Source organism: Equus caballus, chromosome 1, assembly GCF_041296265.1.
Source record: "Equus caballus isolate H_3958 breed thoroughbred chromosome 1, TB-T2T, whole genome shotgun sequence".
In the NCBI taxonomy this organism is placed as follows: Eukaryota; Metazoa; Chordata; class Mammalia; order Perissodactyla; family Equidae; genus Equus; species Equus caballus.
Window position 1 is genome coordinate 153,017,367 of NC_091684.1, and position 24,108 is coordinate 153,041,474.

The 24,108-nt window shown below is 46.5% G+C and overlaps 1 protein-coding gene across 1 annotated transcript; it reads left to right on the plus strand.

Annotated features, from left to right (window-relative positions):
* Positions 1–964: 964 nt before the first annotated feature.
* On the plus strand, positions 965–22,456 carry HDC (histidine decarboxylase). Its single transcript, XM_001499648.6, has 12 exons — positions 965–1,379; positions 3,456–3,628; positions 7,218–7,331; positions 8,255–8,377; positions 10,689–10,823; positions 11,077–11,220; positions 11,671–11,737; positions 12,554–12,716; positions 12,807–12,897; positions 16,624–16,722; positions 21,155–21,256; positions 21,392–22,456. Exons 1-12 carry the CDS (start codon positions 1,349–1,351, stop codon positions 22,136–22,138), a joined length of 1,989 nt encoding a protein of 662 aa, XP_001499698.2. The 5' UTR covers positions 965–1,348; the 3' UTR covers positions 22,139–22,456.
* Positions 22,457–24,108: the final 1,652 nt, after the last annotated feature.

Here is a 24,108-nt window from a genome sequence, read left to right on the forward strand (position 1 = left end):
CCCCCAGCGTGATTGTATTAGGAAGTGGGGCCTTTAGGAGATAATTAGGTTTAGATAGATTCTTGAGAGCGGAGCACTGTAATGGGAGTAGTGCTCTTATAAGAAGAGGAAGAGACTGACACTCTCCACCATGTGAGGACGCAGAAAGAACATGGCCATGTGCAAACCAGGAAGAGAGTTCTCAGCAGACACTGAATCTGCCGACACCATGGAAAGGGGTTTGCCAGGTAGGCAGTTGGATATGAGGTTTTGCAGCTGGGAACACTGGAAGGGGCTCATGGATATCACACAGGTAACATTTAAAGCCATGGAAATGGATGAGGCCATCTAGGAAGAAAGACGAGAGGAAGGCTGTACCCCTGAAGCATGCCGACATTCAAGGGCTGGCTGGAGGAGACAGACAGCCAGAGAAGTGAAAGGAAGAGCAAGAGAGGCCATGTTATGGGAGCTCAGAGAGACTGTTTGCCTCAACGACAAGGAGTAGAAACTATCAAATACCAGAGAGGGCAGGAAAGATGAAGACTGGAAACAAATAAACAAAAACGTCTATTCAGTTTGGCAACTTGAAAGCATTCAATCACTTTTTACTCAGAAATCAAGCTCCAGGAGTAGTGATTCCCTCCCCACGGTACTTTCTGCATGTCCCTGACACACACACACACACACACACACACACACACACACACACACACTCTTTTAAGTGTTCAAAGCGATTAAGTCAGGGTGATGTTCGAGTTTTTATTCTTTTTGCTTACCTGCGTCTTCTCATCTCTCTACAACGAGAAGTATTATGTAGTAATAAGAGTATAATCCGTTGTGTGGGTGATAATATCTCCCTGTTCTGAGCGCGTGTGGCCAGCCAGGCAGAGTCTCTGTAAGCGCTGTTCCTCCCTCCCTGCCTCTGACAGGGAAGCGCTGGCAAGTATAATACTAACGATTTGTGCCATTTATTCTGCATACTGTTGGCTTTGTTCTGGGCTACCCACCCGGGAGCATTGTGGAGGCTGGGGCTCTCCTGTCTGCAGCCAGGGGCAGAAAGCAGGGAGGGCTCTCTACCGTAGCACCCGGAGGCTGCCTGCAGCTTTGGGTTGCTAAGCTCACTGTTTAATTTAGAAGCGCCTTTTATCCTGGATCTCTTGACCAGCCAAAATTGTGGTCACTGTTCCCAACAAGGGCTGGGGGAGGAAGGGGTGGGATTCATTAAGCCTAGAGCAAAAGCCTTTGAAGGGCGGAGCTAAGGTGGAAGAAAGGCGAACCCTTTAAATAAAGGGCCCACACTTGCTGCCCAGGAGTGGCCTTCCGCATCCTCCAGGTCTGTCTGTTGAGAAGGAGTAGGAGCCCGAGTGAGATGATGGAACCGGAGGAGTACAGAGAGAGAGGTGAGCGATGGGCATCCCTGGCCCTCTTCCTTGCTGCCACCCCACCACTGCTGCTTGTGGTCAGCCCTGAGATTTGGGGTGTCATTTGACTGGAGTATTAGAATTGCCTTCTGAGCATTGGCTTCCGCAAAATTTTTACTGAGAAAGGAATGTGGGATCAGAATTTAAAACTTTTCTCAACCTCTCTTTCATTCTCCCTCTCATATTCCCACTCATATAGGTCCCCACTACTATGGCACGCGTTTCCTTTATACTTTCCCACAAAATAGAGGATTTGAAGTCCTGAGCCACTAAATGGAAAAATGGGATTATTCATATTCCAAAATAGAAAAAAAATTTCCCTGAGTATTCTGTAGTCACTACAAAATCTTTTCTTTCCTAATATTCATTTCTCTAGGTGTGAATCTATCAGGAGTGTTCTTTCATTTAGTCATTCATTCCATAAATATTTAGCGAGCAGCTACTCTGTGTCAAGGCTTGTGTGACGAGCAAAATCAAATGGTTAACCTGTTTTCAGCATGGCTGTCCTACGCGGGAAAGAGGTAGTTGCTTATAATTTCTCTCCCTATGACTTTTTATATCCTTGTCCCCACTAGTAGGTCGCAGTGCCTGAAGTTCTTATCCAACTTTTCCTCCCTCTCCTCCTCCCAGACATAACTCACCAGGTGGTAGCAGCCTTTACACTTACATGTGCATTAGCTCCTTCCATTTCTTTCCAAAGCCACATTTAGCTGACAGCAGGTTCTCGTGGACATTTATCCTGGGCATGGAACACAAATGCATTTCGTCCTGCCTCTGGACAAGGGGAGGGCTCGGGGCAAAGCTCTCAGAGCTCTGGGGGTTTCCGCTGCAGTCACGAGAGGCATCAGGATGTGCGAAGGCTGAAGGAGAGCAAAACGAAGAGAGCAGGGTGCTGTAATCTCTGTCTCCATCACGGTTTTGTCTGGGGGCTGGTCCTGCTCATAAGAATTTTGCACCAGCTGGTGCAGAGGGAAGAAATCAGCTTCCCTCTCCTTTTCTCAATTTTGTTATTTTTTCATGGGTGGAAAAGGAGCATGGGGAGTACTAAGGAGGGATTATAGATATCAAGAGAGACAGAGAGATGAACACAGACACAGGAAGGGAGAGAAGCAGAGAGAGAGACTCAAAGAGAAAGAGAGGCACTGAATATGGAGACCCTCTCCTGAAGGAATGAAAGGGGAGAAAGAATAAATAATTTGTAGTGGCTTCCGAGTATTTGACTTGGCTATTTTTCTTCCTTATTCATTTGATAAATTTTTGGGAGCATCTAAAAAATATCCTAGGCACTGAGGTGTTGGTGGGGGCAGGAGGTCTAAGATAAAGTGATTAAGACGTGGTTCCACATCTCCCTAAGATTTCAGGCTAGCACAGGGTTCTTAGTCTGGGCCTATGGTGGTGCTTTAGGGATTTCGTGAACCTCAGAATTTATACACAAAATTGTGTGTGTGTGTGTAAGCCTACAGTTTTAATCAGATTCTTAAAGAAATCCATGGGTCTGAAAAAGGGCAGGAATTACTGGTCCAATGGGAATGATGAACAAGTAGGTTTTTCTCCTTAAATCAGAACCTGGCAGGGAGCTTGCCATCTGCTAACAAAGAGTATAGGGTGTGTGCGTGCGTGTGTAAGAGTATGAGTGTGTAACACTTTTTGGATATAAAGAGCCACGGCATTTCTGCTGAACTTGTAAGGTAATGAATTAATAGATGTCCTGTTTTTGACAGGAAAAGAAAGTTTGGAGAAGTGGTCAAGATTGGTAATGGATAAGGAAAGGGGGAGAAAAAAGAAATATTTTACTCGGGCGCTAGAGTTTTATGCTTTGGAGACGTTCCCTCTTGTTTGTTTGTTCATTCACACACTCCCTCCATGATTCATTCCCTCCCTCACTCATTTTTTTATTTTGAAGACAAGGCCTGTGCTGGGGCTCAGACCCCCTTGCCCACCCATGAATCCATCTTCTTCTTCACCAAGTCTCCCGGCCCTGACCGGAGGGGGCAGGCACGAATTGGCCAGGCCCAGTCAGGGGACGTGAGGCTGGTTTCCTTGCCTCCCTTGTAGGCAAACAGATGGTGGATTACATCTGCCAGTACCTGAGCACTGTGCGGGAGCGGCGGGTGACCCCAGATGTGCGGCCTGGCTACCTGCGAGCCCAGCTGCCTGAGAGCGCTCCGGAGGAACCTGACAGCTGGGACAGCATCTTTGGGGACATTGAGCAAATCATCATGCCTGGGGTGAGATACAGTCACAAGGGTGATTCTAGATTTCGGGGCATAGGATGATGAAGAAAGACCTGGGATGACCATTCACCCACTTGGCCAACACCCAAGCCCAGCTTCCGGACGTGCGGAGGGCCAGAACTTTGAAATTAGGTTTCTGAGGCCAGGTGACCTATAGTGTTGGGTGGGAATAAAGACTACATTCCAGGACCTAGTCTGACAGAAGTGTGGAAATCTAATGGGATGAGATGAGAAGTGAAAAGTGTGTCTGAGGGGAAAGGACATTGTGGATAGCAAGAAGGAGAGAGGAGGCTGGAGATAGTCCCTGAAGGCAGAGCCAGGGCCTCCCCTGCAGAATTCGGAGACACTCCAAAGGCAAGAAGGGAAGCTGAGAACACAACCCGCAAGGGCCCCCTGATTGTCGGGTGTGGTGGTCGGCTCCCTCCTTTCTCCTCCGTGAGTTGGGAACCATGTCTTTACTCACCAAGGGGAGGTCTTGCAATCGAACAGCTTTTCAGGAGTAGGAAGGGGCTTTCCCTGAATCGTCTATGCTCTGTGACAAAAGGCACAACCTGGTGATAGCCAGGGGCCAGGGAACAGACAGAAGCTGACTGATGCACGGGGCTTGAGCTACAGCCTGCCGCCACGCAGTGTGACAATATCCCTGGCCACTGGAGTGAGGAGTTGTGCCAAGGTGCTCATTCCAAAAGTGCACCAGTTTTCCTCCCACAGAAGGGCTCCCTTTTGTTGGACTCCATGCCATGTGCCAGGCACTGTAGCTAGCCACATTACAGGCTGGCTTGTTTTATCCTACAGTGACCCTACGACCCCTGTTTTACAGATGAGTAAACTGAGGCTCAGAGAAGTTAATCGTCCTCCCCTAATCACAGAAGTGTGCCTGGCAGAGCCAAGATTTTAACCTAGACCAGTCTCACTCCAAGGGCTCTGCTCTTTCTCCTATGCTGGTATCTCCATCAGTGAGTGACTCAGTGCCCTAGACTGAGCCTGTGCGCCCAGGCACTGCCCTTCGGTTGTGCCCCAACACACAGGCTGCTCTCATTCTCCCTGCTGGGGCGCTGGTGTCCTGAACCGCATGTGTCCAGCAGCTCTTCCTAAAGCTGACTTGAGATTTGCTTCCACCATTTCCTAAGAGCTTTGAACTTAGATGTGACAGAAATATGCCTGGAAGTGGGGATGAAAAATTATTCAAACTCAGAAAGTGATGGCAAGTTTGTACAAAACCACATGCTCCTCTCTCTCTGACCATTCAGGCTATGTCGTAAGCATCTTTTGAAAACTTCCATATCAGCAAAGCTCTGCCAAGGAGGCTAGTCCCCGCTAAGATTATCTCACGGATTTCATTCTGTAAAATGTAATCTGCTGAGGGGCTAACTGTAACTGGGTAGTGAGACTGAAGCAACTGTCAGAAGAGGCGGAAATAAGCTGATTTCATTTGGTAGACAGGAATTCCAGCAGTTGCTGAGGGTGTGGTCAAAGAGGCTCATTTCTGGACCCAGAGGTCTGTCTGTTTTGATAAGCGTTTCTCTAGCTTATCTTATCTTATTTATCTTACAAGAACAGACAATTGCCTCTTGATAGGGTCAGGGGGTGGAAGCCCTTCTCTGGGGTTTCCAAAATACTGTCGCTAAACACATCGATAATGAGGGCCCAATCGTTCATCTCATCTCGCAGGCTGCACTGGCCTCTGAGAGTCAGACTGCAAACAGTTGGCCTTTTGCTTTCTCATTTTGGCCGGCACCACACTGAAAGCTGGATGAATTTTCCCTCCCTACCACCTCTAGACACAAAGAGAAGAAAAACTGTCCTTCTGCTTTAATTCCAACCCTGGTTAGAAAAACGGCATGAACTCTTGGTGAGGGAGAGAGAGCGGCGCAGGGGAGAAGGCAGGCCACCATCCCGCTTAGGAGCTTGCACCGTGGAATCAGACAGCCCTGGGTTTCTGTCTGGGCACTGCCATCTGTCTCAATGAAGTGTGTGTGATCACGAGGGTGCTGCCTCTCTCTGCCAGCCCCAATGCTTATCTGTAAAACAGGGGTGATGGTAGAACATACCTCACTGGGCTGCTGTGAGAATTAAATAAGTTAATGCTTGGAAAGTGGAAGATCCTGTAATTACCTACACTGCCTCCTGTCTGGTGACAATCGGAGGAACAGGTTTGACTATCTAAGTGTCCAGTCAGGATATGTGACGTGTCTGTCACCATGTGATAAGTTTACTGTTAACATTAGCGCTTTACATTTTACAAGTTTCCTCCCACGCCAATCCACAGAACAACCCCAAGAGACAGGATTTATTTTATGGTGAGAAACTGAAGCGTGAGGGGAGGATCCTGGTTTTGTGGGATCTGAATTGAATACAAATTTTGGGACCCCCTTTAAGAAAAAAAGCTAAGACTGGATGGCGAAAGAGACCCATGAAAAGATGGGACTTCGGAGTTTAAGTTCATTAGTTTTGCAATAAATCAACAAGGTCACACAGCTGGTTAGAGGCAGAGGCAACCCTGGAACTTGTGGCCTTGGGCTCGAATCTTATGCTCCTTCTGCTGTGCACGCTGTCCAGGACACTGTCCTTGCACTTGAAGGATTAAAGAAATTTGTGCATGGTAAAACATTCAGTGGAACACTAAGGTGTTGTCCCATGAATTCTCAGTAGGGTGAAACATCGAGAATGAGAGTGTTCCATGGGTTCAGGGAAAGGATCAAAGGGGGCTGGGGAGTTGGGGAAAGGTTTGTGGAGGAATTGAATATTTAATAGCTTTCTAAGAATTAACTGGTTTTGGAGGGTCATGTTTGTATGAAAAGTGCCTTCTTGTCAGAGGACACAGCACTGCTCAAAGACACGAATGCAGAAATGAACAGGGTGTGTTTGCAGAACAGTAAGAGGAAGCCAGATTAGATGATCAATGAGGCCGAGGAGCCACTGAAGATGCTTCTGAGACCCATTATAGAGGGCCCTCCCTGTCTACCTGGCTCCTCCTTACATCAGGTTTAATCTGATCATGGGCTCAGGTGTTCACTTGGAGGCAGGGGTCCCAGGCCCTTGGGCTGGCCCTTCTCCTACCCTCTCCTCGCCTCTCTCCATCCCTACTGGGAAGCTAAGGACAGCTTTGAACCCATTGACCCTGACCCTCAGCTGTGTACCCAGACAGCTCAGCGATCCATAAGACAAGACGCTTTTTGCAAAAAACTGGGTGAGACAAGCACCTGCCCTTCTGTAGTTCGGTCTCCCCTTCCTGTTATTACAAGGCAGGGGCAGTGTTGGGGATAAGCACTGGAGACTAATGCAAACACTACCATAAGCCACAACTCTGATTACTGTAGCAATTTTCGTTTTGCATATTCCTTTCTGGTCTTTGTGTATGTACAAATGCTCCACTGATGAACTATCTTAGTATGTGAGAAATGTGGATGGCAAGAACACCGTGCACATGTCATATTTTTATGGCGTTGTGTCACTTCAAAGTCTTAAAAGTGTCGGCCCATCTCTAGAGTGGGTGCTTCCGCTGGCCAGGGAGGGTCTCTGGAGGAGGGAAGCCTCCTGGACATGCCTCCCGGTGCTGCCTGTGTACCTGCTCTGCTTCTAGGTGGTACACTGGCAGAGCCCCCACATGCACGCCTACTACCCGGCTCTCACCTCTTGGCCATCACTGCTGGGAGACATGCTGGCTGATGCCATCAACTGCTTAGGATTCACCTGGGTGAGTAGCAATGGCTGTAGCTGTAACCAGTGACAATGCGGGACAGAGCAGGACGTGATATCCTGGGGCAGACATTTTTTGTCCTGGTCTCTGAACAGGATTCCAAGTTAAATATTAACAGTGACTACATTCTTTGAGCTTAAACTTTACATTAATTATCTCATTTTGTCCTTTAACCCTATGGAATCATGAGTATTGGCCTCATTTTGTAGGTGAAGAAATTGAGGCGTAACTTATCTCCCCAAGATCACACGGTTCACAGAGACAGAGATGAGATTTGGACTGAGATCTGCTTATTGCTACAGTTTGTGACCCTAATTAAGCACTTTGGTGCCTGTGGGTACAACTTCCTCTGTACTCTTGTCTTTGAGGGGTTAGGGATATGCCCTAAGACTTCCTTTAATAACCCCTTAAGCACAAATCAGCTTTAAATGTGCCAGCAATCTCCTAGAACAGCTTTATATTTTAAGCCTGAATTATTATGAGGTGTGTGCAGTGGGTGGGGAGAGTCGCTGTCTTTTCCAGGAAGGAGTGCTTTCTTCCTTAGTCCTGACACTTCCCCCTTGCCTTCAGAATGCTTCTCAGCTGGGTGTTTTAGGGGTTTGGGGAGCCAAATGGAAGCAATCATTTCTAGCGCTGTTTCTCCATAGAGCCTTGGAGTCATAGGAGAATCTACCTCACTGAGAGTAACATGAATCCAAAGCCCCACATTCTTTTCCGTTTTTGGTTTGGCAGAGGATGGGGTAGGGGTGGGGCAGAGGGCCTGACATTGATCCTACCTCCAGGGAGAAGATAAGTTAGGTTCTCATTGATAACATCAGGGCCCCGAGGAGGACCAGAGCAGAGACAGATGTGTTTCTGGGGCTGGTGGGGCATCTTGGTGTCCTGAGGCTATCTGGATAAAGTAGCTTTCCCTCTTTCAGGCTTCCAGCCCTGCGTGCACGGAGCTGGAGATGAACGTCATGGACTGGCTGGCAAAAATGCTGGGACTCCCAGAGCATTTCCTGCACCACCACCCTGGCAGCCAAGGAGGAGGCGTCTTGCAGGTGCCTCCATTGGCAAAGCTCCCCCTAGCATGGGCGCTAAGTAGTGAAAGATAAGCCGAACCCTAGCCCGGGCAATTCTCCTCTTCTCCATGTCACTCACACCACCACTATCACTGCGACCCCCATCATCATTGCCATCATCACTGTCATGATTGACACCATCATCACCGACTCCACCACTGTCATAGCACCCACCTCTGCCACGGTCACCTTTCCCACCATTGCTGCCACTCCCATCTCAACTGCCACTTTGTCTATACTGCTGTCACTACCGTCTCTACTCTTCCTTTCTTTTTTCTTTGAAAAAGATTAAAACGTCAACACATTATCACATTTCCTATATTACTTGATTCAGGTTTCTTAGTTTATAATCTGACAACTCCCTTTCCTTGTCCCATTTTACACCTTATGGTAAGTGGAAAAGAGAAGGCAAGTAGAAACTTCTTTCTTTCCCCCCATCCTACATCCAGGAGATCCTTGGCAGTGAGAGAAATTAACAACATCAATCAATTGATCTTAAATTAACAACATCAATCAATTGATCTTATCCTATAACCCTATCTTTTGGATATCTGTCAAATGATGCTTCTTCAGATATGTTTTTTTTTGTCAAGAGTAATGTAGCATAGTGAGGCTTTCTGGGTGGATCCTGTAGACCATGCACATTGCTAGGTACTTTTGCATCTGTAAACCTTGACATCCATATATGAGGGCTTGGTTCTGAGAATTTTGAGAAGCCCCAAGTTCTCGAATTCTACTCTAATGTGTAATTTTCCTGGTTTTATAATCTATAAGATAGAGATAATAATAATAATATTAATATTTCCCTCAAAGAGTGGATGTGAGGATTAAATGAATTCTTCTGTCAAATGAAAATAGCTACGCTGCCCTGAAATGAGAACTGGAAAGTTTGCTGGGCCCATTTGCTAGCTAAGTGGCTCCCTCTCTTACCCCAGTCTTGCAGCAAGATTAAAATCTGAACCTCACAAGAAAGACAAATTACTGCATGTTGTGGCCCTTTGGGTTGTTAGCGGATAGTTCTAAGTTCAGATACTATACCTTGGAGGGCATGCTAAATGTCTGCTGTACATGATTTTGCTTTTCATCTAATTATCTCGAGAATCCTGTAGGTAAATAGCATCATCCCCAATTTTTGGGATAAAAGCACTGATGCTCAGAGAGGTTGAAAACTTGCCCCAGGTCGTGCAGCCGGTAAGTGAAAGAATGATTCCAAATCAGGCCTAAATCCAAACCGTGCTTTCTCCTGTATTCATCAGCCATGTGAACATGTTTTAGTGCTGTAACCTCTCTGAGCACCAGTATCCTCATCTGTAGAAAGAAATGACAGGTATCTGTGAGAGGTTTTATGAGGAGCAAATGGGGTGACAGAAAGTGTTTTGTGAACTATGAATTGCTACACAGATGGAAGGTAGTATTATTGTTCTTACTATTCTGCTGGCTTCCTTTTTGTGGAGTAATTTCCAGCCACTGAATATCTTGTGGGATCTGATCTGTACCACTCCCTGTGACACTGTCTGCCAGGCTTTTTAGCAGGGAGCTATCAGCTGTAGGTCACCTGAAGATTTCAAGAAGCAAAGACACCAAAGCCCGACTGACTGATGAGAAAGCATTGAGATTCCCATGAGGTTGTTGAGGTGGCCCTTAGGACTCTCACAGTAATGGCCAGAGCAAAATCTTATCTAACCCTCCTTTGGAGAATCGATACTCCCACTCTGGGAGGCAGCTAAAGGGATGCTCTCCATTTTATACGTGGAAAAGTGTCTTCTGGAGGGGCAATATTAGCCAAAGGTCATGAGAGCCACTGTTAACAAAACTGAGACCAAAGTCATCAGCCTCTCACATAGGCCAGAACCTTCTCTTTTTGGCATATCCCTGGGGAAACAAACTCCATTTCTGTAACTAATAAATTGAAAGTTCTTTCTTTTAAGCAAATTTTACATGGAAGCAAACATAGCTATAAGCAGACTAGTCTCCAGCAGGGGCTGAAGTTCTCTTTTTGGTCTCTGTGGCCTCTTTCACAAAGATGTTGACATTCGGTGCAAATTTGCTTTCATTACTTCCTTGGAAAATTAGAGGAGAGAGACGTGTCCCAGGAATGCGTGGGGTGTTGTGAATAGAGAATGCAGAGTTGGGGAGGAAGGACAGCCCCTTAGGCAGGAGCTGTATACTTCCTTTGGAATAGCTATTAAACACACACACACACACACACACACACAACCATGAAACCTGGGGGCATTTGCCAAGAGCACACAGGGAGAGGCTGCCACTGGTAATCCTTCTTCCACTACAGAGCACGGTCAGTGAGTCCACCTTGATCGCCTTGCTGGCAGCAAGGAAGAGCAAAATCCTGGAAATGAAAGCATCTGAGCCTGGGGTGGACGAATCCTCCTTAAACGCCCGGCTCATTGCCTACGCCTCTGACCAGGTGAGTTGCCCGACATGGGCCAGACCTTCAGGTTAGTGCTTGGCTTCTGGAGAGTTAGTCACTGAGCAATTTTCTCCTAGACATGAGCATGCTGGAGGTTAGGGCAGCTCAGGCCTCGGAGGTTGTCCCCAGGAGCTGCAGGGGAAGATGAACCTCAGATGTTATCTTTGATTCCCTTCGTGTGGCTTCAGCAGTTTCTGGGGCGTGCTTATCCCAGGATGACTCTGCTAACAGGTTTCTTCCGTTGTTCTAGGCTCACTCCTCAGTGGAAAAGGCTGGTTTGATTTCTCTTGTGAAGATGAAATTCCTGCCTGTGGATGACAACTTCTCGCTCCGAGGGGCTGTTCTTCGGAAAGCCATCAAGGAGGACAAGGAGCGGGGCTTGGTGCCTGTCTTTGTAAGTCAGAACATTGTTCTGAGCTTAGAACGATAGAACTGGGAGGTGAGGAAGGAATTTTGGCAGAATTCAGGTAAGTTACGTGCTGCAAACAAAAGCAGAAAGGTCCTCAAATACATTGTATTTCATTGATGTGTTAGGAGATAAATTTTGTGGGTCATCATCAGCATTAAAAAAAAAGAGATATAATAGAAAATCTCAGAGTGCATTCCTGTAGCCAGACTATGTATTGTTTGATGAAATTTTTATTTCAAATACACATGTATATATGTATTAGGTTGCTATATAGAATGTATTTCTCACTGTAGGACATGGTAAAATATAGTGTGAAATACACACTGCACTGGTAGGATGAGTGGGGTAGGTAATATCTGTGATTAAATCCTTTTTCAGGCCAGATGTGTCCCACGAGCCCACCTTCTCGTGATAACTTCCTTTATCTTCCTCCAGGTCTGTGCAACACTAGGGACCACCGGGGTCTGTGCGTTTGACTGCCTGTCAGAGCTGGGCCCCATCTGTGAGTGTCTGCCCTGTCTGGCTAGGAAGATGAATAATGAATTTTAGAATGCTCCCTACAGCAAGAACATGAAACCAGCTCTATGGAATTATCTTGCCCCTCCTCAGTCAGTGCAGAGAGCGTGGGAAGAGCCACCAAAGGTCACAAGTGCCTCCTCCCAGGCAGCCAGGTCACTGCTTTTCCCAGCCGTGTGACCCAGGGTTAGAGTTGCCCTCCTTTGCATCCTGTCCCAGGAGGCAACAGTGGGAGAGCTGTGGGGTTCTCACCCTCTCGCTGGTACGGGGAAATCGACTCAAAGCAGGCTCTGTCCAAAAACACAGGGCGAATGAGGCATAGTGAAATATTTTCTAGTGTAGGCTAAGAAAATGAAAAGGGCAGGGCAGGGGAAACCATGGGGGGAGATAAAGGCAGAAAAGAAACTCCAAGGTGATTGTTTAAAATCCCCAGGCAAGAAACCCACTAGGAAAGAGACATCCTCTCTCTAATGTGGGCATTAGATGCATTCACATTGCTCTCTGGGCCAGTAGGAAGTGGATTTCCGTGCCAGGTGAGAGAAGAAGGCCAGGGTGAGGTTCTGTAGGCTTTCTCTTTAGGAGGTGACGGCGTCTTATTCAGTCCCACTCCTCACACTGACTGCCCTCGGTCCCTCTATTTCCACGTGCCTTGACGTCTCATTTAGCCGGAGCAGGCCATCTTTTCCCAGCTCTTCTCTTGTAGTCCGCCAGTGAGCTGGCCCAGGCAAGAGATGCCTTTTAGCTGACTGGTGGCAACCTCCACTCGGCCCACCTCCTAACCAGGTGACGTTTGCCTCCTCAGGTGCCAGCGAGGGGCTGTGGCTCCACATTGATGCAGCGTATGCTGGCACTGCCTTCCTGTGTCCAGAGTTCCGGGGGTTTCTGAAGGGCATTGAGTATGCCGATTCCTTCACCTTCAATCCTTCCAAGTGGATGATGGTGCACTTTGACTGTACCGGGTTCTGGTGAGTGTGGCGGCCGAGCTCCCAGCCCTTGGGAAGGCCTTGCTTCCTCTGAGAGCCTGCAGCCTCTAACGCCCACTTGGAAACCCACAGGGTCAAGGACAAGTACAAGCTGCAGCACACCTTCAGCGTGAGCCCCGTCTACCTCAGGCATGCCAACTCGGGCGTGGCCACCGACTTCATGGTGAGTGGCCAGCCGGGCAGCCTCTGAGATGGAAACTGGCTGCATCTGACCCCTAAGGCTCTCCTGTTTGTTGGCTTCCGTCAGAGAGCGGCCCTCTGTGCACTCACTCCATAATATTGCCTCTGTATACCTTTGGTTTTAAGCTGTGCCTAAGTAGATAGCATGAAACCCAGGAAACTTTAAAAACTCTGGAAAATGAAATCAACCTTTGAGGCAGTATACACGTTTCTGGAATATTTGCGGTATTTTTTTTTATTCCCAGAAATGTCCTTCCTGCCACGAGTGTCCTTCCTGCCTTCTTCCTCCATTCTGGATAATCTTTCCTGCTTCCTACCCAGCAGCAGGGTAGGGTGGAGGATTTCCTTGGGTGTGGAAAGAGGCTCCTTGTCTAAACCACTTTCATCTTTTTGACCCCAGTGGAGGCCCTGTGGGAGGCTCCGTGGTGGGAGTGGGCCACGGGTACTGGATGCCTCGAAAAATTCCTGGCCTTCTCACTCGCTGCACCTCAATCTCTCGAAAGTGCCCACGTTCTCAGCCTGTCTTATCTCTTGGGGAGAATAAGTTCTTCAGATTTACTCCTCAGTTTGAAGATGAGCCCTTCCTTTAATTGTAGCGGAGACAGGGATGTAAACAAACAAGTTACATGTAACACGACCAAGGAGAGAGAGCGGAGCAGAGTGAGACCAGCTTGGTTTGGAATGCCACACCAGCAGTGAGCTTTGGGAAACTTAGTGGACCTCTCTGACTCTTGGTTTCCTCATCTGTAGAATGGGCATAGAGGCACTGATTTCAAAGGGTATCATGAGGCTGAAATGGGAACGTACATGTAGATCACTTAGCACAATACTGAGAATGTGGCAAATGCTCAATAAATGGTAGACATGATATTCTTAAAAGCTCTTTTAGGTATTTGTTATATAGCAAAGTGGGTCAGTGTTTAAGTACTAAAGCCAGATGGCCTGAGTTTGAATCTTAGCTCCTCCATTTATGAACTTGCATGGCCTTGGGCAAATGACTTAAACTCTGTGTCTAGGTTTCCTCATCTGTAGCATGAGGGTGGTAACGATGGTGCTGGCTTCTTAGGCTTGCTGTGAGGATGAAATGAATAAGACAGTGAGGCACAGGGAGCAATGCCTGACATCAGTGAGGGTCATACTTTGTGAAGAGAGGGTTCTGTCTTTTCTCCTTGGGCAACAGAAGTGTCTTGCCCTTTTAGCCCTAAAATAGCTCCAGCATCTCCACCTCTTGATTCTGTTTGTTATTCTCCCTCGGACCAGCTCACACTTCCTTTAGATTTTGAAGCTTTTTGATTGGAATTGCAGGCAGTAAGTTTGCAGTGGTGGGGTAAGGCCCTCTTGATAAAATAGAAGGATAGTGGTTATCTCATCTCCACTGCCCCAAGGGGCAGATATTGTTGGATAACTCTAGGTTATTTTCCTGAGTGTAAAATGATGCCCATTCTCCTGTAAGTGAACTTGGACCATCATAACTTAAAAGCATTATCTTTCCCTTGCCCATTTTGAATTTCATGTTAATTTTTGTTTGTTTGTTTACAACCATAATCTCAAGATCTTCCTGTGGTCCCTTCCTCTCAGTCTGGAGATTTTACAGTGTGTTCTGTATTCTAGATAACTTATAAAAATATTAAACTTCTCCCAGCACTGGTCTGGGGGAATCTTACTATTTATATTTCTGCATCCAGAAGATGCTGCTTTATGCTTTTCCTTCCTCCACCTCTAATCTTATGGATTTAATTTTCGAGTCTCCTAACAGAAAATCCTGAAGCTGCTGTCTGATGTGGTGCTGGGGGTCTTCATTGCTGCTCTCCCCGATGCCCCAGCCTCGGGGCACCCAGATAGCTGCAGCTTTAAATAGAAGCCCAGCCATATTTGGGACGAGCCAGAATTAGAGCAGCATTCTGGGAAAGAAGACTTAAGGTCTTCATCCGTGGGGCCCCAGAGCCATCTGCAATCAGGGCTAGATTCTCTTACATCAGGAAAGTGCCCTCTCCTCTCCTGACTAGTGAGTGGGACATTGTCTTGCCGTTGGTGGCAGAGACCTGCAAAACTTGAAAGGACCAGAGCAGGCTTGGGAATGCATTGAGTTAAAGAAGAGCCATAGCGCCATTTACAAGTCCAAATTTCCTTTTCCAACAGAAAGTACTGGCCAGAACCCACCCTGCTGGGTCAGCATGTGTTGTTTTTGGAACAGTGACAAGAGGAATAACTAGGGGTACAGAAAGAGTGTGAAGAAATCAAAATTAAAATCATCTCTGCCTTTCCTTTTAATTTCCTCGTGAAATTAAGTAGCTAATTGGCTGTAATCGAATGTTTTTAGAGATGGCCCCTATAATCCATTCACTCTGCTCCCAGAGTGTCCGTCTAGTAAGTAGCGGGGTTGAAGCTTTCCCTCTTACAGAGATTTTGTCCCGTTTCCGGGTTTTGACGCCCTCTGCTGGTGAACCGAAGTCCCCAAGCTGATTCTCAGCACTAGAGTGTTTGGCTTGGAAATCAAAGGCTTAGCCCTTGATGTGAGAGACACATTGTCCATCAATAACGGGGCAATGTGCCAACTGTGTCTGGGTCAGGAAATGGGTGAAGGATGAAGGTGAGCACATTTTTGAGGATTTGGCAATCCTGTCGATGAGTAGATAAATATTTGATGGAACAAAAATTTATTTTTAGTGAACAGAAATTGTGGTAGAAGCTTCCTGACATTTGAGGAAAAGGTCATTAAAAACCACATTACTCATCAGAATAACTGCAGATGTTTTCCAAACCCTTTGTTCTGTTTTCAGATCTGAGAAATTGATTTGAAATTGGTTTGAAATTTTTCAGGTGCCTGCAACCGTGGACTTTAAGCTCTGTTGAATTTGGTCACCAGGAGCAAAGGGTCAATTTTAGTTTAACAGAGGCTGAGAGGCGGATGCTCATTTGAAATCTGAAAGCTGGAGGGATGCCTCCTGAGGGCACAGGAATGTCACAGGAAAAATCAGGACAGGGCAGTGAGATGAAATAATGATCATCTTGGTTCTAGACAGAAATACTGCTGTGATCTGTAGCTCAAATTTTTATCATCTCCTTAGCCAACACTTGCTGACAACTTCCTCTGAGGCTCTGTGAATCTCTTCACATGCTGCCCTGGGGGTTGCTGTTGGTTCTCTGTCTCACAAGGAGCCAGTGAGGAGGCAATGCCCAAGGTCACGGCTGGTGACTGGCAGAGCTGGAGGAGAGACCCAGGTCTGTGGGCTCCAGCATCTGAGCTCTTGACTACTATACTTTACATTTTGGGGGAGGATAGAAATATATTTATTTTATAGAAATAAAATAGAATAGAAAATAAATTTATTTTCTGCTATTCAAAGAACTTAGACTCTTCTAGAGAAAAAAAAATGTATTGACCTTATCCTGAATTTCAGCCTGGGTTGAAATGTTTAAAGCAGCATTTAAAGCAAGGCATCTTGTCTTCGGTTCAGGGTCATGGACTCGATTTCCACTTGTCCTGCTCTTAGACAAGGGTGTGTTGGCCAGCTTCACCAGGATTTGGTCACATGATGGGGTAGGCTTTGGATAATTTGCCTTAGCTTCTCCTTAGCAACATCTTCGGGAGTCACGGTGACATCGTCCATCCCTGGAGGGCTGGGCAGACTACGGATGATAAAACCCAGGAGTGCATGAGGGAGCAGGTGCCCTCGTCTAACGCTGGGCACTGTGTTCTCTGTTCTAGCACTGGCAGATCCCCCTAAGCCGACGGTTTCGCTCTATTAAACTCTGGTTTGTGATTCGGTCCTTCGGGGTGAAGAATCTTCAAGCCCACGTCAGACACGTATGTAGTGCACAGACTATGGGCTGAGCCCGGGTTTGCTTTGTGTCCTAGTGGGGAGGAAGGCTGGCCTCTGCTTTGCAGACCTGCCCAGGGAACCTGCATTGTATGCGCAGGTGTCTGGGTCTGTTCCCGGGCTCCTGGGACTCCATCATTTAGGCGCCATCTCTTTTTTAGCTAGAGGATCAGTGAGCAGGACATGACACCGAGGGCTGCCTGGCACCTGTCCCTCTTGCCTGAGTGTCTCACTGTTCCTTTTGCTATCACTGAGCCTGGGGAATGATAGCCTGAGAGCCTGGTTCGCAGAGAGAGAAAGAGAAAGTAAATCAAAGGGCAGCATGTGTGGCCAGGCTAGGAGCATATCTTGTCTAGAATTACCCCGATTGTCACGGCTGTCTGAAAATTTTAGTCGCTATTATGGTTATGCCTGAAACCTGGCTCTCCTGGCTTGGCCAGGTAGACCTACTAAGTCTGGAACAAACACCCCTGCATTGTGTCAAGAGGTATTTATTGAAGGACTATTTGGTACAATTTATTTAAACTCAATTCAACAACAGCCACAAAATTATTGTGCTAGGAAAGCGGCCCAGAGGTAAATGAGACAAACATAGTCCCACTGTCGTATTCTTCATGGAAAGGGTAGGACCTAACCAAGAACTTGCCTAGCAGCGTTTTTCTTTCATTTGTACAAGCACCTATGCAAAAGATAATGTCATCGGTGAAAGCAGCCGGGTACATCCAAAGACACTGTCCTTTATTACTGCGTGTCTTTCCCCTTCCACCTTGCCCCTAGGGAAAGAAACACAATACAAAATGAAACGGTGGAAGCAGGAGCTGTGATAACTATGACTGGTTTACTCTTGGCAATTTTACATTGTAATCAACGTCAAGGTGTTTGCGAACTGGATGTTTATCAGTGAGTGGCTGTACCCAGCATATTGAGGGACGTTGGGCACATTGTGCTTTCCCTAGATCCTCAGACTCAAGACTGGAGGGTTGTGCTGGGGAATGAGGCAATGGAGGTTACAAGTAACCAGGAAAACTCTTTCCCTGACAACTTAGGACTGGATATCACCGTGCAGGTGCTGGCCAACTTCCCGAAATGCTGCCTTTTGCAAGTCAAACCCCTGACCTCCCATCAGTTCCCCCATTGCCTACACTAGGCCCGCTCTCCTGGGCCTGGCCTTCAAGGAGCTGATTATCAGCCTCTATTTGAGCTCAAGCTTCTCACTGACCCTTTCCAACTCCATCCTCAGTCTGCCTCCGCACCTTCACCTGTGTGTTGCTCTCCCTTCTCCAAATGTGCTAGTGGATTAGGTTCTGCTTCTGCCACAAGCTTCCCTGACTATTCCCTCTGCCCTAGTCTCAGCTTCCTTGGCATTCCTAGGATCACCTACTCAAGCACACTTACAAAACTGACCTCAAAAGACTACCAGTGTCCCATAATAGTAAGGGGTGGAACTAAAACAAAGTTGTTGGATATGAATTAGTTTTATCTCTTCAACTTGACTGCGATCAAAATTGTTATTACTTGAATAGTGCCTTAAATTAAAACAAATAACTTAAAGTGTTTCATGAGATTCTTACAGCAAGGCTTGGGGTGGTCACCCTGATCAGCCCCAGTTTATAGGTGAGACTCAGAGATGGCGATTGCCCTGCTCAAGAGTGGAGGGCATCCTTTCTTCACAGTTCTGGGCTATCTTCTACTATGTGAGCCCTTGAAGGTTATAGAAAACCAAGTCGTGTACCTCTCTGTTATACAGCTTTAGAGAATGGGATCTGGGTTTGAGTTTTTAGTTCTACCCTTTACTATTTGGTGACCTTAGGCAAATTACTTAATCTTTCTATGTTTCTTTTCCTAATTTATAAAGTGGGAAAATGATAATACCTCACTCAAAGGCTTAGTGTAATGATTAAATGAGATAAAACATATAAAGTCCCTACTTAGCACAGGACCTAATACTTGACTAAGTACTCAATGAATATTTCCTCTTCTCCTTTCTCTTCCTCCTCCTCCTCCTTTTCTTCTGCTTCTTTCTCCTCCTTTTCCTCCTCCATTTTTTCCTTCTTCTAATCATAATAAGTCATCATCATCATCATCAACATCATCATCATCATCTCCTATCACCTACGCTAGGGACTGGTAACCTTTCAATGTAAAAGGCAGGTAGTAAATATTTTTAGCTTATTTCTAAAGAACTTTATTTACAAAAATAGGTAGGGGTGCTGTACTTGGCCTGCGTGCTGTAGTTTGCCCAGCCCTGACCTAGAGTGGGACCGGGTACTGGTAGCAGTGCTGCTTTCATCACCCACGAAGGTGGTTTCTGGTGGCGGGGATGTCACCTGTGCTGTCTCCCTCTCCCCTGGCTCTGCTTTTATCTCGTTGCAAACACCCTGTGTTGTAGGAGGCAGCAGAGCATGGTGGGAGGAGAATGTGCTTGGCGACCAGGAGACCTGCATTCTGTCACTTGTACCTTGGGGAAGTCACTTTCCCTTGGCTCTTCCTAGAAAATGAAGAGGTCGAACCAAGATGACTTCTGGGTCTCTTTCCTTGCTCAAAAGCATCAGTTTCGTGGTCCTTAGCTAGCCTGATTCTGGGTCTGTACCTGAGATGTCTTAATGGTACTCAGGTAGCTTTAAGAAAAATTTACTCAGAAAGATACAGAATTGGCAGGGCAGGTGGGTGGAAATGGACTGGAGGGAAGGAGATACAGGGGAGAATCATGACAAAATTAGAAAAGGAATTGCAGACATAGAAAACAGCTAGGAAACAGTTAGCAGGGTGCTTTCCTTGAGAGAGAGCCTTAGGACTTGAAAATGGAAAGTTCTTTGGCAGGGACTGGAGACTATTTTAAACAGACTGGGCAGTGAAGAGAGGAAGAAGGGGTTCTGGACGAGCATTGTAGCCACTTGTTGCATCATGATGGAAGACATGATTAGCCAAATCCCTGGGCTTTCCCTGAAAGAGAGCAGCAGGTGTGAGAAGAAGGTGATAGCAATTACTCAGCAAATCTTTCATGGAGATCCTTCTGGATGCTTGGAGAAATTTTAAAAAAATGAAAGAAAAGGCAAATCTTGTCCTGTTTGGTTAATATTCCTAGATAAAAACAAACAGGAAATTTAAAAAATGACAAACTTCAGTGAAAGATTAATATGGTACAAAGCTTTAAAATTATTTTTTGATTGTAATGTAATATACGTAATACAAAATTTAATTTTAACTTTTTTTTTTCTGAGGAAGATTCAGCCTGAGCTAACATCCATGCCAATCTTCCTCTATTTTCTTTCAGTGTGTGGGCCACCACCACAGCATGGCTGCTAACAGAGTGGCGTAGGTCCACACCCAGGAACAGAACCTGGGCTGCCAAAGTGGAGTGCGCTGAACTTAACCACTAGGCCACTGGGTCTGGCCCTCTAATTTTAACTATTTTTTTTTTAAAGATTGGCACCTGAGCTAACACCTGTTGCCAATCTTCTTTTTCTTTTTTTCTCTCCTTTTTCTCCCTAAAGCCATCCAGTACATAGTAGTATATTCTAGTTGTGAGTGCTTCTGGTTGTGCTATGTGGGACGCCATCTCAGCGTGGCCTGATGAGTGGTTCCATGTCTGTGCCCAGGATCTGAACTGGTGAAACCCTGGGCCTCCGAAGCAGAGCATGCAAACTTAACTATTTGGCCACTGGGCTGGCCTTCAAATTTTAACCATTTTTAAGTGTACAGTGCAGTGGCATTAAGTACACTAGTAATGTGTGCAACCATCACTACGATCTATTTCCAAAACTTTTCCCACCATTTCAAGCAGAAACTCTGTACCCATTAAACAGGTGCAAAGCCTTCTCCACGGTGTAAGTGGGGATGATATGTAAAAACACGTACTTTGTGGAATGTTAGAAAAAAGGAGATGAAAGGGCATTTGAGGTGATAAGGTTTGAGAGGAAGGGAAAGATGTAGGCTTAGGATGGGGGCAAGGCTGTCCAGAGCCCACATGGTGCCCTATGTGTAGTAGAAACAAGCATCTCTTCCTCTGGGCACACGCAGCCCGGGTGAGGCACCCAGCTGGGAATGCAGGGCATGGGCTGGGTTTCGGCTCTCACTTGCCCCCTCTGCCAGTCAAGAAGCTGTGAAGCCGGGACATGAGGACAGATTGCCTTGATTGCAAAGCACATGCCTTCTGGTTCTGGGGGTGAGTTGAAAGAGGGCTCTGAGACATGAATTCTCAAGGTGGATCTGATACGACAAGACACAGGGAGCCATTGGAGGTTCTCCAGCTTGGAATACGAGCAAAGCCAAGCGGAGAAGAAAACCAGGCAGAAGCTATTCAGGTCTCTATGGTTCAAAGGTGATCTGGTTTAAACCCATTTAGCAGTGTGAAAGTTTATGCATAGTTGTCCCTTGCCTGATTATTGATCTCAGTTCTCTCTCTATTTACAATTCTAGGGCACTGAAATGGCTAAATATTTTGAATCTCTGGTCAGAAAGGACCCTTTCTTTGAAATTCCTGCCAAGAGGCACCTTGGCCTGGTGGTTTTTCGTCTAAAGGTAATGCCATCTTCCACAGTCTGTGATGATGTTATTTGGTGATCATTTGGCATCTTGGAAACATAAATGCTGGGCTTCTGGGGATGCTTCTAGAGGATGTGATACAGACTTCACTTCTCTTTATCCTTCAAACAGGGTCCTAATTGTCTCACAGAAAGTGTGTTAAAGGAAATAGCGAAAGCTGGCCGTCTCTTCCTCATCCCGGCCACTATCCAGGACAAGTTGATCATCCGTTTCACTGTGACATCCCAGTTCACCACCAGGGATGATATCCTGAGAGACTGGAATCTCATTCGAGATGCCGCCACTCTCATTCTGAGGCAGCATTGTACTTCCCAACCTAGCCCTCAGGGCGAGAAACTCATCCCCCAAACCAGGAGCCCCAGAGCCTTGGCCGATGAAATGTGCCTTCCATCTGTCAATGGGGCAGGAGATGACTCAGCCCAGACCAGGAAGATCATCAAACAGCCTCAGCGTGTGGGAGCCAGTCCTGTGAGAAGGGAAGACAGCCGCCATCTTGAAACCCTGCCGGACCCACTTGATGACTGCTTTTCAGAAGAGGCTCCAGATGTTACCAAGCACAAGCTGTCCTCCTTCCTGTTCAATTATTTGTCTGTACAGAATAAGAAGAAGGCAGTGCGCTCCCTCAGTTGCAATAGTGTGCCTGTGAGTGCTCAGAAGCCACTGCCCTCAGATGGCTCTGTGAAGAATGGGGGCTCCTCCCGGGTCAGAATCTTCTCTAGGTTTCCGGAAGAGATGATGATGCTAAAGAAGAGTGCCTTCAAAAAACTAATCAAGTTCTACAGCGTCCCCAGCTTTCCTGAATGCAGCTTTCAATGTGGGCTCCAGCTGCCCTGCTGCCCTCTGCAGGCCATGGTTTAGAACAGGGGCTTCAGCCAGAGTCCACGGATGTGTTTCAAGGAGTCTCTGAACCCCTCAAAATTGTATGCTGAATTCGTGTGCTTATGTGTATGTGCATTTTTCTTGAAAGAAAGCCTATAATTTTGATCAGATTCTCATAGGGGTTCATGACTCAGGATAGGATACTGATGGAGAATTTAAGCCAGCACAGTCCAGAAGGTTCCAGTAGGCTGGCCAAAAAGAAAGGGTCCAGGGTAGTATACTGGCAGGTAGTGTCCATGGCTCAGCTTGTGACATGAAATATAATGTAGAAATAAATTGTGCTTTTCCCTGAAAAAAGCATATGCTGTGTCACTTAATTATGTCACCGAAACATTGATTAATTAACTAGGGCATGTCCTGGAGACTTAATGCATATACTTATGGATTCTGCTTTTTAGGATGCTGAAGATTTGAATTTAACTGTGAAAAAAAGAGTTTGGAGGAACCCTTGGTATGAAGAAGGCAGGCAGCTTGAGTCAGGCACTGTGGCTTACAGTTTATCAATGAGGAAACCGAGGCCCCAGGTCACACAGCTTGTGAGTAGGCAAACCCAGATCTCTGTCTTTGATAAAGTTCAGGCTATTACACCACATTGTGTTGTTCAAGGCTGTACTTGATTAGAAGCTCACGTAGGCCCCTCCAGTCCTTTGGTGCATTTAAATGTTCCCTCTCTAGGTTTGGAATTCTTGCATGTCCCCCTTTTTTTTTGGACCCTGTAGTCAAATAAAATATGTGCTCACAGGCAGCTTGCCCATGGTTGGTTTATAAGCCAAAAAATCATTTTCTTCCCATTTCAGACGGTACTTTTACAGGGAGTGGTTCTGAAATTGGTTATATTAACAGGGTCAAAGGTAAAGCCAGATATTAGTAAAGAGGTAAGGACAAGTTTTAATCAGTAATAACTATTGCAGAAGGGAAAAGAGTCCAGCAAGAACTGGACTCAACTTCGACTTATGCAGAAGTCACTGGGCATTTTTTAAATTAAAAATTTTTTTTTTTTGGTAAGGAAGATTGTCCCTGAGCTAACATCTATTGCCAATCTTCCTTGTTTTGCTTGAGGAAGATTGTCCCTGAGCTAACATCTGTGCCAGCCTTCCTCTGTTTTGTATGTGGGATGCCTCCACAGCATGGCCTGATGAGAAGTGTGTAGGTCTGCACCCAGGATCTGAACCTGTGAACCCCAAAGCAGAGCCAAAGCAGAGCATGCAAACTTAACCACTATGCCACCAGACTGGTCCCGAGGTCACTGGGCATTTTAAAAGGAGAATGAGGGATCAGCGAGGGGTGCGAGCAGGGGCTCAGCAGAGTCAGGGAATTGAAAAAATTACAAAAAGCAGGAAGAGAGGGTTGGTCCACGTGAAACCCATCTGGGGTTGCTAACTGACACTAATCAAAGTTCGACTCCTACCCTCCCACAGAGACTGGAGACAGAGGCCCCAAATTCAGGTGTTTGCTGGAACAAGCAATAAATTTTTTTGGCAGCCTTGAGTTTTTGCAGACAGGCACTTTAAGGGGAACTATGGTCATCCTGGTGTTGTGGCCTTGAGCTGTTAGAAACTATGTCAGTGTTTGTTCAAGTCTTTATAGGCCAAGGTTGAGGACTAGCAGGGAAGAGGGCTCCGAGGAGCCTGGCTAGAGTCTGGTTAAGGAGAGAATCTTTCCTAAGAGCTTAAAGCTTCATGTTGCCCCTTGTTCTCTATCAGTGGTCCCTGAAATTTGCTGCAGCCTAGAATCGTCTGGGAGTCTTTTAAAACCATACTGATGCCTGGCTCCCACTCCCAGAAATCTTGATCTAATTGGTATGGGTGGGCCTGGGCTTTGGGATATTTGACAGCTCCCCAAGTGATTCCAGCATGTAGCAATGTTTGGGAAGCCCTGCTCTAGAGTCACTTGCTATTCCAAGAAGCCTTGGCATCTCCAGCTGCTTCTCATGCATGTTCAAACTTGAG